This window comes from Rattus rattus, chromosome 4 (genome assembly GCF_011064425.1).
Source record: "Rattus rattus isolate New Zealand chromosome 4, Rrattus_CSIRO_v1, whole genome shotgun sequence".
Classification (NCBI taxonomy): domain Eukaryota; kingdom Metazoa; phylum Chordata; class Mammalia; order Rodentia; family Muridae; genus Rattus; species Rattus rattus.
This window is the reverse complement of record NC_046157.1, coordinates 109,912,074-109,923,691: the sequence shown is the minus strand read 5'-3', so window position 1 is coordinate 109,923,691 and position 11,618 is coordinate 109,912,074. Positions and strand designations below refer to the sequence as shown.

Below are 11,618 nucleotides of genomic sequence, written 5' to 3'. Positions count from 1 at the left end.
GTTCATGTTTTAGGAGTTTCTTTGGATTTAGTGATAATTGGGTATAGGCCACGGGGGTGGGGGAGAGTGTGTACCTTACTGTCATAAGAATGAAATCAGGACAGTGATACAGTTGGCAGAGTGGAGCCCCATGATAGTCACTTTTGGAAGTCACTGTACTTTTATGTGTAAATTGGGGCTAATACTAGAGCCTGCTTTGCCTGGCTTGAGAATAAAAATTGACAGATAAGCAGGTTTAAGGGACAGCCATCAGTTTAGTCTATCTTAGGTGGGTAATTAAAGTTACTAGAATATACTATGCATATCTAAATCTGACCAGCCATCTGGCCTCCCTGTGGTCCCGGAGCGTTCCTGTTAAGTTCTGCAAGTTCCTCAGTTCCCCTGGGTCTATGGACTCCGAAGTTCCCTGGCGAGCATCTCGCGTGGATGCGCAAACTGATGTCATTCCTGCAGCTCCTTTTTCGTCAGGAAGATGAAAGCTGCGATGCTAATAGAACGAAGGGGCAGTCCTTGTGTCAGAGGCAAAGCGGACACGGCCGGCTCCTCTCCACCAGGCGAGAACGAGAGCGGCGAGGCCACCCGGTATAAAGCGCCCCCAACCTCCGGAGCCTGTTACCCTGATTCTTGCTGCAGCATGGGAATGTTTGCCGTTTGCACGGCAGCCCCGAACCCAAAGGCGTCTTCGCGCACCGAGGGCAGCTTACATTCTGGAATACAAAACAACAAAATCCCCACCATTTGGATTCAAGATGTTTTTTGGCGGGGGTTGTGGCTCCGCCTAAACCCAGCATTTGCGGGAGGCTGAAGCAGGAGGCTCGCCACGAATTCTAAATTAGCCTGGGCTTCAGTGCGAGACACGGTCTCAAAAAGAGCCCACATCCGCAAACGAAACAGCAACAAATAACAAAACCAGCATCAGAAAGCCTATGGGCTTGCAAAATGCACAAGACGCGCGGTACCTTCTGTCGCGCTCGCGCCGCACCGCGGCGGGCTGGACGCCCGGGGGTGGGACCTCAGCGCCTCACTTCCGCTTCCGGCCCCAAATGAACTCTCCCGCCACTGGGAAAGAGCGGCTGTCAGCGCGGGTGTTTCGTCCAGTTTGGTTGCTGGCTGGTTAAAGAATATCCTGCGGGTTTGTTTGGAACGGAGAGAAACTGTGGGGTTGGAAGCTTGCGAGTTGACTTGGTGGGACCGAGTGACAGGTGGTGTCGGGTGGGTGGGAGGCGCTGGGTGGGGAGGGGGTCGGGGCGGCTCGGGAAGGCGCTGGGGCCGCGAGGGAAGTTGAGGAATTTTGGAATGTTCTGGAAAGGCTGAATTCCAGAGTTATAACAAAGGGAAGTAAGTCTCTCTTATCCTGGTAGAATCTACTTTTCTTTCCCTTGATTTCAGGAATTTAACATCCCCCCTCCCCCATTCCCAAACCTCATCTTGGGTTCGCAGACGCAGGCAACATCACTTGATATCACTCTCTGGCTTACGAGGGCCACCATCTGCATATTTCCCACACTCGCCCCGCCCTGTTATTACAGACGTATGTAGAAAATCTAGACAGCTCAGAAGTGCATCGCTTAGGTGTAATCACTTTAAAACAGTCTGTGTGTGCCTTCAGTATTTTGTGTGTTTCTGTACACATCTACTTTATCGTGTCAGCCCTTTTCCGTCGTTTTAACACACACACACACACACACACACACACACACACACACACACATACTGCATTGCCTCCTAAGCACTATATATTGCAGTGTATAATATATAGTATGATATATAACTTATAATATTTATCATATATATAACATATAATTATGATATATAACTTACAATATTTATCACATATATAATATGTATAATATATAGTTATATATAATTTATTTCACTACTTTCTAAAGGTGGTCAGGATGCAGTTCTCAGGAAGGACCCGGAAGAAGCTGAGATTGGCAGGTGACCAGAGAAACGCTTGTTACCCTCACAGCCTCCAGTTCTACCTGCAGCCACCCACTGAAAACATATCGTTGACAGAGTTTGAAAGCTTGGCTTTCGATAGAGTAAAATGTAAGTGGCACTGAAATCCCAATGTGTGTGTTCTCCAGGAGAAGGGCAGGTATCACTTGTGGCAGTGGACAGAGTCAGTTTGTCCTCATTCAGCAGTCCATTCAGCAGACATTGGTGATTGGGTGTTGACGGTTTGTCATTCATTCATTCAGTCATTCACTGTAGCATGTATATCGAGTACGACCCTTCCCGGTGGCAGGGACTTTGTAATGAATGGCGCAGTTAAGCTGTTGTTGAAACTGTACCAGCTGCACGCAGACAGGCATGCAGAGCAGAAATCATAAATCCGATTACACTCTGCTTCCGTAGAAGTATATTAATGCCCCTGGAGCATAAACTAGTGAGACTAACTAGCTTAGTCTAATTAACGAAGGTTTCCTAGAGAAGTTGAGATTTGGTCTGGTTTCTGGAGAAACAAGCAGAAAGTAGGAATTTTCCAACAGAAGCAGTGACGGGCTTTTCCAGACTGAGACAATGGTCTCTATAAAGGCTTGCGTCTGTGGAAGAGAGCTATTAGTGAGTAGTTCAGGGAGAGTGGAGAGGCGTGGCTGTCTGAAGGCATATTCTACCGCGCAGGACTGAGGTGTGAGAAGGATGTAGCCACAGAACTGGAGGCCTCGTATCCTTTGTGTGTGGAGGAAGAAATGCGTGAGCTAGCCATGAAGCTAGACAAACACCAGCACTGTCGGAGTTTGTGTTCCAGAATATTCTTGCTGGAATCATCAGGGGATGGGCAAACACTGTTGGTTTCTCTTAGAGCAACAGGGTAAAAGCTGTCAGCACAGGAGGAAGCACTTATTACTCTCCAGTGTAGTGAAAGCAAGGTGGTGTCGGGGGACAGGAGGCTTAGCAGTGTCAGATGTTTCGTAGCGATTGAAATATGCTTCTTGGCTTCGTTACGTCAGGTGGAATTGTAAGGACCCCCCCCCCCAACAGAGGCTATGATAGGGAAAGGCTTGAGAGATGCCAAGGAGGCGTCATGAACAGGGTTTGGTGAGTGGTTGGAGGACAGGACTGAGGGAGCAGGTATTACCATGGGAAGTGCCTGCCATAGCAGGATGGTACCGTGGGTGGAACATGGGTGTGTGCTTGGCTGAAGGCAATGCAAAAGACTCATTTCTGGGGTTAAAGCCGGGCCTCAAGGGGTTTGTGTGAGGAAGACCTGCCCATGGCATTAGGAATCTGAGTTCCCATGGCTTCTGTTCAGGATGGCTCCTTCAGAGTGACCTGGTGCCTTTCAGTGCTGTGTAGTCATCAGGAAAGGAAGGTCTCTCTCTCTCTCTCTCTCTCTCTCTCCCTCCTCCCTCCCTCCTCCCTCCCTCCTCCCTCCCTCCCTCCCTCCCTCCTCTCTCCCTCCCTCCCTCCCTCCCTCCCTCTTCATCTTATTGATGTGCTCAGTCAGGGTAGCTCCAGACTGCAGAACTTTTCTTCACACTGACACGCAGGCTTTCTCGCTTCTCAGCGTTTGGTGGCTTGGTACAGCCGGGAGGATCATCCACTCTTCTCACTACCCTGGTGGAGCGCCTCTGCTGTTAGATTACTTTGTATCTTTTGCACATTGGTGGGGTTTATGGTTTTCCAAGCCCAGTTCATGTGCTGTACCTGCAGGAAGCCATATCGTTACCATTCTCATGTTCTAAGAACAAATAATTAGAGAATTGCTATCTGTAGGTTTTTATCTTTGATTGATCTTTTTTTTTTTTAATTGTCTTGGATTTAACGCCCCCCTCCCCTTTAATCTTTTCCCCCTAGTGCTTAAAGCAATTGAGAATCTTGGTGTGAGCTATGTGAAAGGAACCGAACAGTACCAGAGTAAACTGGAGGCTGAGATTCGAAAGCTCAAGTTTTCGTACAGGGTAAGTAACTGAAAGGCGGAGGGAGATGGCTCCCTTCAGCCTGTGTGTGTTGATGTTTCTGAGCGTCAGTTGTGGGAAAGGGCTTTTATTAGGTGTGGGCATTTATAAAGGTGAGTGCAGGTTAGACTGTTTGAAAGAATACACATTCCGCTGAGGTGATTGACATGTAGTTAGATGATCGTAACCCGGCAGTTTTCCTACCCTCAGGCCTGCTATACTTCTGGCCTGTTACTTGCAGGACTGTCCTGTATATTGCGCAGGGCGCTTAGTAAGACTCTGGCCTTCTACCCATGGACTGACCACAGAGGTCGCCTGTGTGTTCTGTGTCACACAGTGATGCATGCTGGTCTTTTTCCTGGTACCTCAGGACCGTATGCTGTGGCTGCCTGGCAAGGGTAGTTTAGAAGGTTGACCAGAGGAGGAGGAGGTCCTGGAGTTCTGGAACTACTATTTTTTATTTACTTATCTCTTTATTTTTGTTTATTTGTTTTGCTTTGTTTTTCTGGAGGGGGTTGTTCTGCAGTCCAAGTGTTCTTAGCACTTGTGATGTAGCCCAGGCTGGCCCTGAACTGTTCGCCAGCCCCTAGAGTGTTGAAGTAGCAGGTGCACAGCGCCACATCTGGCTTGGAACTGCATCGTGACAGATGCCATGGCGTTTTTATTTTGAGGGGGGCGGGGAGGGGGGATGAGGGATAATTGTCAGCAGCAGGCTGATTGGGTCACCTTGGACAAGAGAGAACAGGAGCCTGGAATGATGAAAGTCTGAATTTATGAGCGGTGGGGACGGTTGAAGGGACATGAATGTAGACTGAAAGGATTTTAGTGACTTATCCCAAGGGGAAACCAGAGAGAATAGTTACAGTGCCCAAGTCTCTGCTTAGGACAGTGTATCAGTTTATTAAGTACCTGATAGACATAATGGAAGGGAAGAGGTTTTACCTGTGGCTTTAGAGGTCATACTTCACCATAGCAGTCAAGGCATGGCAGGCTTCGTAAAGGTGGGAGTGTGCAGTTGGGGTTCCTCACCCTTATTTGGCAGACAGCAGGCAGAGGACACATCCGCAACCAGAAGCATTGTGTAACAGTCAGAGGTCTGCCCCTGGTGACCTACTGCAGACTGTGTCTAGGAAGTGATATTTTAGGGTGTGGCTTACAGTAAGAGAAGCTAGTCCCGGGACCAAGAAGCTGAGTGTTGTTCTAGACATGACTTGGACACTTCTGTGACAGTATCTCATGAATGTCTGCCTATGCAAGTCTGGACTTGAGAGGCATGTTTAGGGGGAGAGGAGGCTTCTGAGAAGGTTAGCATCAACAAGATTTAAGTGTGAGAGCACTGGGGGAAATAATTAGAGACGGAATGGGGGACAGGCGGAGGAGAAGATCAGTTTCTAAGGTGAGCGGGTTGGACCTGTCTGGGAAGGAGCTTTGTGAGAATCAGGAGATGAACTGGGATGCCCTAGAAGCCAAAAGAATAATAGTGGTCACCTTAATACTGACAGCCAAACAGCATCCGAGATTTGTAGGATGCTTATTTTGTGGTAAATCTGGCTACATTATTACGTATGTACTCTAATGTAGTTTGTCTTATGAGCTATGTTCCAGTACCGTCTCATTTTATGAATGAGGACTCCGTTTTCTTGTACTTCATGCTCATAATATGGTAAATGGTAGAGCCAAGATTTTAACTGGGGCATTCTATTTTGTGATGCTATTTTTAATCCTGACAGTTTCAGAAACTCAAGGTAGGTGACGTAAGATGAGTTGTACAGTGTGCAGTGGAATTTAGCATCTGAATGACCCCTGGAGACAGGGCAGAAACCAGAATAGTGGTAGTGGTTGCGGGAGAGAGTGGAGAGCTGGACATGGACATACTCTTGTTAGATGTTTAGCAAAATATTACAGGGGAGAGGCAGGACAGAATAGCTACCTGTACACTCACTGTTGTACATGATGATGCACACGTCTGTTTGTTTTTGTGCGGGTGATGCATGCATGTGTGCAGGTATGCTCACCCTGGTCGGATTGACCAGTTGGCCAGAGATTGACACTAGGATGCCTTCCACAGTCATTTTCCCTCTGAGGGCCATCAGAGGCAACAGCCAATGGGTTGGAGGTTTTAGTTATTGGACAGTGGCAGAGGGATGCTGTGTCCATGGAGATGGGAGGGAAGACAACAGGTGCTGTGTCCATGGAGATGGGAGGGAAGGCAACAAGCCACGTGGATACACAATCTCAATGCCTTTGGGGAAGGCGCCACAACAGGGGCCCCAGGGCAGCTGGTGAAGACTGAAGCTGCCTTGTAAGAAGCGAGGATGGAGATGTTTATGTATGCATCCCGGCGTTGCGGCTTATATATAGCTTTTGTGCTCTTGTTTGAATATGGACCACCTCCCATAGACTTGAGTGTTAAAACACTTGGTCCTCAGCTTGGTGTATTTGGAGGGAGATGGAATCTTTAGGAGGTGAGGGTGTGGCCCAGTGGGAGGATTTTGGTCACTGGGGCATCCATTGACGGGCACAGTGACACCCTGGTCTCCTACACCCTTGGCTACTTCCTGTCTCTCCTATGCAGTGAGTGGCCCAGCTTCCCCTTGTGCTCTTCCCAGGTTGTTCTGGGCCCCAAAGTGGCAGAATAAATGACAGTGCTAAAATTCTCAAATCTGTGAGCCGAGAATGAACTTTTATCCTTTTAAATGGCTTATCTCTCCTACGTTGTAAGAGTAACCGAAAGCTAACTGTAATTATTATGTATATGTATATTTACATGCATATGTATTCTTTTATATCATGTATAATATGTTATGCACATTACAATAAGTAAATACAGATTTTTGTCCCTACCTGGAACAGTCGCAATGAAAGGCGTTGAGGGTTGATTTGTAGGACTGATTGAGAGGGCGAACATCCTGGGTGTAGGAAAGTTAGAAGCAGAGACTGATGGCAGGCAGGAGTCGGCCCTGTCAGGAGCTTTCAGTGAGGTAGTGTAGTTCTCGCTTTCACCTGGCTGTGGTTGAGAACACGATAATTACTAACTATCCCCGAGAGCACATTACAGAATGTGTTGTGTCGAGTCAGCGTCTCTTTACATCTCTGGCCGTTCTAATGCATTCATTGGTTTGCGCGGCCTTATTTTCAAGGAGAACCTGGAGGATGAGTACGAGCCTCGGAGGAGGGACCACATCTCCCACTTCATCCTGCGTCTCGCTTACTGCCAGTCGTGAGTATGCTCCTGCACCCTGACTGACGCTGCTTTGACCTCACGGGTTACAGACTTGTGCTTACCTGTCTCTGAAATGACCGTAGAAAAACTCAGAATAACATCGGTGAAAGCAGCATGCCATAGGCTGAATATGGTTGCGCATTCTTTGAATTAAGTTGTTTTACTGGAAAATACTGAAAATAAATTGGCGGTACCTCATGATGGGGGTCTACTTTTTGGGGATTTAAATTTATAAGGGACTTCATTAGGAAAGCTACCTTTTGATACTATTTCAAGAAAAAGTTGTAATATTACTAATAAGCATTCATTCAAACATGCATTTGAATTTGGAAAAAGTCCTAATTGGATATGTAAGAGCTTATTACATTTCAGCAATTTTCAGCTGGTAGCTGGTTAATTATGACTCAATGCTGCCACCCAGAGGTAGAACTAGGTAATTGCGTCTTTTGCAGTTTAACGATTTCACCCTTGCCAATTCTTGGTCAAATATCAGAGCTAGGGTTGTTTGTTTTCATTAGTGGGTTATGAGTTGAGAATCTTGAATTGCTTCTTCTCTCAAGAGCATAAGTGACAGCATTGTTTTGTCTTGAAGCTTGAGACCTAGAGTTTTGGCTTTATAAGGAAGCCACATGTGGTTCCTATAAACTGAATTATTGGCAGTCCGTGAAAGCCATCTCCCAGAAGTGAAACTACATTTTACATGCGGTAGTTACAATATAACATGAATAGCACTCTCACGGATTAGATTATTTTTACTTTGTCTTTAAAATATTGAAGCTTGCCGTGTACACTTTGAGTTGACAAAGTGTACACATGCTCATCAGTTCAGAGGTAAAATTACTTTTAAGACTTTGGCGTTTTCCCCTGACATGGACAAAGCCACCTCTGAAGAAGGAGCGCCTTACTTCCCAATGTAACTGGCCCTGAAAGGTTAAATGAGCTATTATGGTATTTGGTGATTGTACAGGTGTCCTGAAAATGTCCCGCATTTAACCCTTTTTATAACACTCCTGGGCCTCCGACTGACCCAGCGGGTTTTAGCGCTCACATCCTGTGTCAGGCACGCCGGTGGTGGTGCCCTGCTGTCCTCCTTGCTGCAGGGAGAACTCACCTGCCCCTCTCTGCCCTCTTGGCATCTGGCTGCCCTTGAGTATTGATTGTTTCAGAAGATCCCCTGAGTCTGTGACAACCGGGTCACTCATTGTGCTCCTATCTCTGTTTCTGTTTCAGGGAAGATCTTAGACGGTGGTTTATTCAACAGGAGATGGATCTGCTTCGGTTCCGATTCAGTATTTTACCAAAGGATAAAGTCCAGAGTTTCTTGAAGGATACCCACTTGCATTTTGAGGCTGTAAGTGTGCTGCCCTCTCTCCCTCTGTGTGTGTGTGTGTGTGTGTGTGTGTGTGTGTGTGTGTGTGTTTCTCACTCTCCCCTCCCTTTGTTTGCATTTTTGTGAGTCCAGGTCGTCCTGTACAGCCCAGGCTCAGTCTTGGGGTGGTTTCCGTGCCTTTGAGTACTGAGCACTGGGCTTACAGGCGAGCCACTGTGCTTGGCTTGTAAAATACTGGCTCCTTTTGAGTGCAGTACTGTAAGTGGAGTTCGGGCTCCCTGTGTCCCTTTATTAGGTGCCCTGCTCAAAGACCAGCTGATAGTAAGCGATATTTAAAAGCCTGTGAAGTCTAGAGAAGGTCGAGTTTCACTCTGCAAGTCAGTTGATTATCAAATCCGTTTGAATAGATTTAAGAAATAGTTTTTGCAGGTGAGTCTGAAGCGAACTACATTTCGCCATTATATGAGACAGAAATGTTGGGGAAATTTGGCACGGAGAAGTACTGTGGCTAGAAGAAGAAAGACATCGTAGGTGCATCTGTGCTGCTGTGAAAGAAACATTGTTTCTGGCAGGTTCCAGCAGTCAGGTGGAAGTGGGGCTGTTTAGGTCTTTGGTGTCGGTGTAAGGCCCATGTCCTGTCTGCAGGCACCTCCCTGGCAAGGCTTCCTATAAGCCAGTGCCACCAAGAGGATAGAGGTACTTGTGTTGTCTGAACTCATTTTCCCCACCTACTGCTACACTTCTGAGGAGAGTCAACGATCAGTGTCTGCTAGGGAGGTACTTTTCCTCTTAATGTACCCCTACATAACGCCCCCCATGTGGAGTTACCTGGGAAGTGTCAAAACACAGGATCATTGGACCCAAACCTAGTGCTTCCCCCTTGATTGTAACTTTGGCCCTTGGCGAAGTTCACTAATGCTGTTATCAAGTTAATTTATGTTTAAAGAAAGATGTATTTTATTTTAGTCATGTTTTACACCTGTGTCTGTGCGTGGGATGTGCATGTGACTGTGGAGGCTAGAGGCCCCGGATTCCTGCAACCGGAGTTCCAGGCAATTGGGAACCCCCTGACTTGGGTACTGGGAATCAGACCCAGGTCCCATGGAAGAGCAGTTTGTGTTCTTAACTGCCAAGTCATCTCTAGCTTTATCTTTTTCTTAGAAATAGCTGTTTAAAGCTAAGCTATTATTGAAAGAGTTGGTTTCTATTGGAAGATTGAAAAAAGTTGTCCGGATGCCTTTTTTTTTTGTTTTTAAAGTTTTAATGTTTGACTCTAGAATATCTGAACACATTGCCGTGTATACTTTAAAAGAGTAATGTGTGGGTGCTGGAGAGGTAGCTCAGTGAAGGGCATTTGCCACTGTCGTAGAGTATTGGGGTTTGGTTCCCAGCACTCAGATAAGTGGCTCACAACTGCTTGTAACTAGTCAGTTCCAGGGGGTCTAAAGCCTTTTCTCTGGGCTGCTTGGGTACCAGGTACACATGTAGTCTTCATACATACATGCAGGCATTCCTACATACATGTAAAATAAAAATAAATCCTAACCATATGTCCTTATTGAAATGGAATTCATGTATTTTGACATGCTTTTAAAGTGATTAAGTGTGATCAGTCATCACCACTATCTAATTGAGACCTTTTTATTATCTTCAGAACAAGACCTCATACCCACCAGCAGTTACTCCCTGTGCTAATTAGCTTTCTGTGCTGTGCAGTTACCTGAGAAAATGAAGGTGGGAAGGCTTATTTTGGTACACAGTGATCATGGCCCATGTGCTCTGGCTCCACTGTTCGTGGGTCTGTGGTTGGGTGAGGCAGAGCACAGTGGTGGAGGGGGGTGGTGACAGGGAGCTGCTCCCCTGAGGGGAGCCAGAAATCCTGAGATACTGCGATGGGTCAAGGCAAGATAAACCCACTAGAAGCAGGGCATGGTGATTTGTATTTGTAATTATGGAAACAGGACCACCAGGGTTCAAGGGATCCTTGGCTACATGACAAGACAAACCTGCATGACATGGGACTCACCTTAAAAACAAACCCAAAAGATCTTCCACAGGCCCTCCTTGGTGTCATTGTTCCTCCATTTTGCATCAGGAGGAGAGGCAGTACTGTAAATCATGTGTTTGCCTTGATGGAGAGACATGTACGGGGAAAGGACTGGTTAATTGTTTTGCACAGACTCTTCTCTTAAATTCACTTTTGTTTAGGTTGCCCTGCTGATGTTGTTGGGTTGGGTAAAGTCTAGAGAAGGCAGTGGTTCCTTATCCCATCTGGTACTCTGCTTTTGACCCATCCGGTTGTGATGGTCCGTATTTTTATTTGGTTTAAACTTGAGCTTCTCGTGGCTAGCAGATGCTGGATCTTCGTGCCCGCAGGACATGAAAATGTACAAAGAAGAGAAGAAGATCAGATATGTTGTTACTGTTTTCCTCACTAGCTTGGATGTTACATTTCTGGGAAGGATTAGAAATGATGTATTGTCGTCTCCGAGGACTATTTTGGATTTCTCATAACTGAGTTGATTGACTTGATCTTGAGTCAAAACCAAGGTGCCTGGGCGTCCTCCAGCAGACTGTAGCAGTTTCTTCAGTTGGTCACTTAGGAAAAGGTCAGGCTGTGACAGCGTCAGCCTCAGACTCAGTCTCTGGTGTTCCAGCCTGGAGCCCAACAACAGTTTGTAATACGCTTGGATGTTTTTCAGACTTCTCAGGATAATTCCTTTCAAATGCAGTGGATCTAAAGGCTGGAGACTTTATTTGCAGTAGCAGAATGTCAGGGACAAGGTACGGGAGGGAGGATTGTTTCTGGGTGACACAGGCTAGGTCTAATGCATCCTAGAAGGATGTACGTGCCCTTGTGCTCAAGGAAGTGAGAGCTTTGGGGAGAAGGCCAGTGAGACTAGAACCTCATTGCTTGGCTTCCTCAAAACAGACACACGTAGAGGTTTGACGGTTTATGTTTGCTTAGTTTAAAATGACTTTCTCACCTTACACCTGGCACTTAGGATTTATTATCTCTTGTTTCAAACACTTTATCATTTTTATCTTACCATTTTTATCTTAGGTAATGTCTCATGTCACTTTTGTGTGTGTGTGTGTGTGTGTGTGTGTGTGTGTGTGTTAGGTGCTGAACGCCCGTGGTGGTCAGAGGACAACTGTT

At 46.5% G+C, this 11,618-nt stretch overlaps 1 protein-coding gene across 2 annotated transcripts in view; it reads left to right on the top strand.

Annotated features, from left to right (window-relative positions):
* Positions 1 to 1,041: 1,041 nt before the first annotated feature.
* Prim2 (DNA primase subunit 2) overlaps positions 1,042 to 11,618 on the top strand; it is a 198,658-nt gene continuing 188,081 nt past the window's right edge. Inside the window, exons 1-5 of one of the 2 annotated variants that reach the window (XM_032900882.1) lie at positions 1,042 to 1,185; positions 1,890 to 2,052; positions 3,805 to 3,908; positions 7,046 to 7,125; positions 8,359 to 8,479. In XM_032900882.1, coding sequence (XP_032756773.1) covers positions 1,899 to 2,052; positions 3,805 to 3,908; positions 7,046 to 7,125; positions 8,359 to 8,479 — 459 coding nt within the window. In that variant the 5' untranslated portion in view covers positions 1,042 to 1,185; positions 1,890 to 1,898. The remainder of the gene's footprint in view (positions 1,186 to 1,889; positions 2,053 to 3,804; positions 3,909 to 7,045; positions 7,126 to 8,358; positions 8,480 to 11,618) is intronic. The other variant, XM_032900883.1, reaches the window with a different exon arrangement.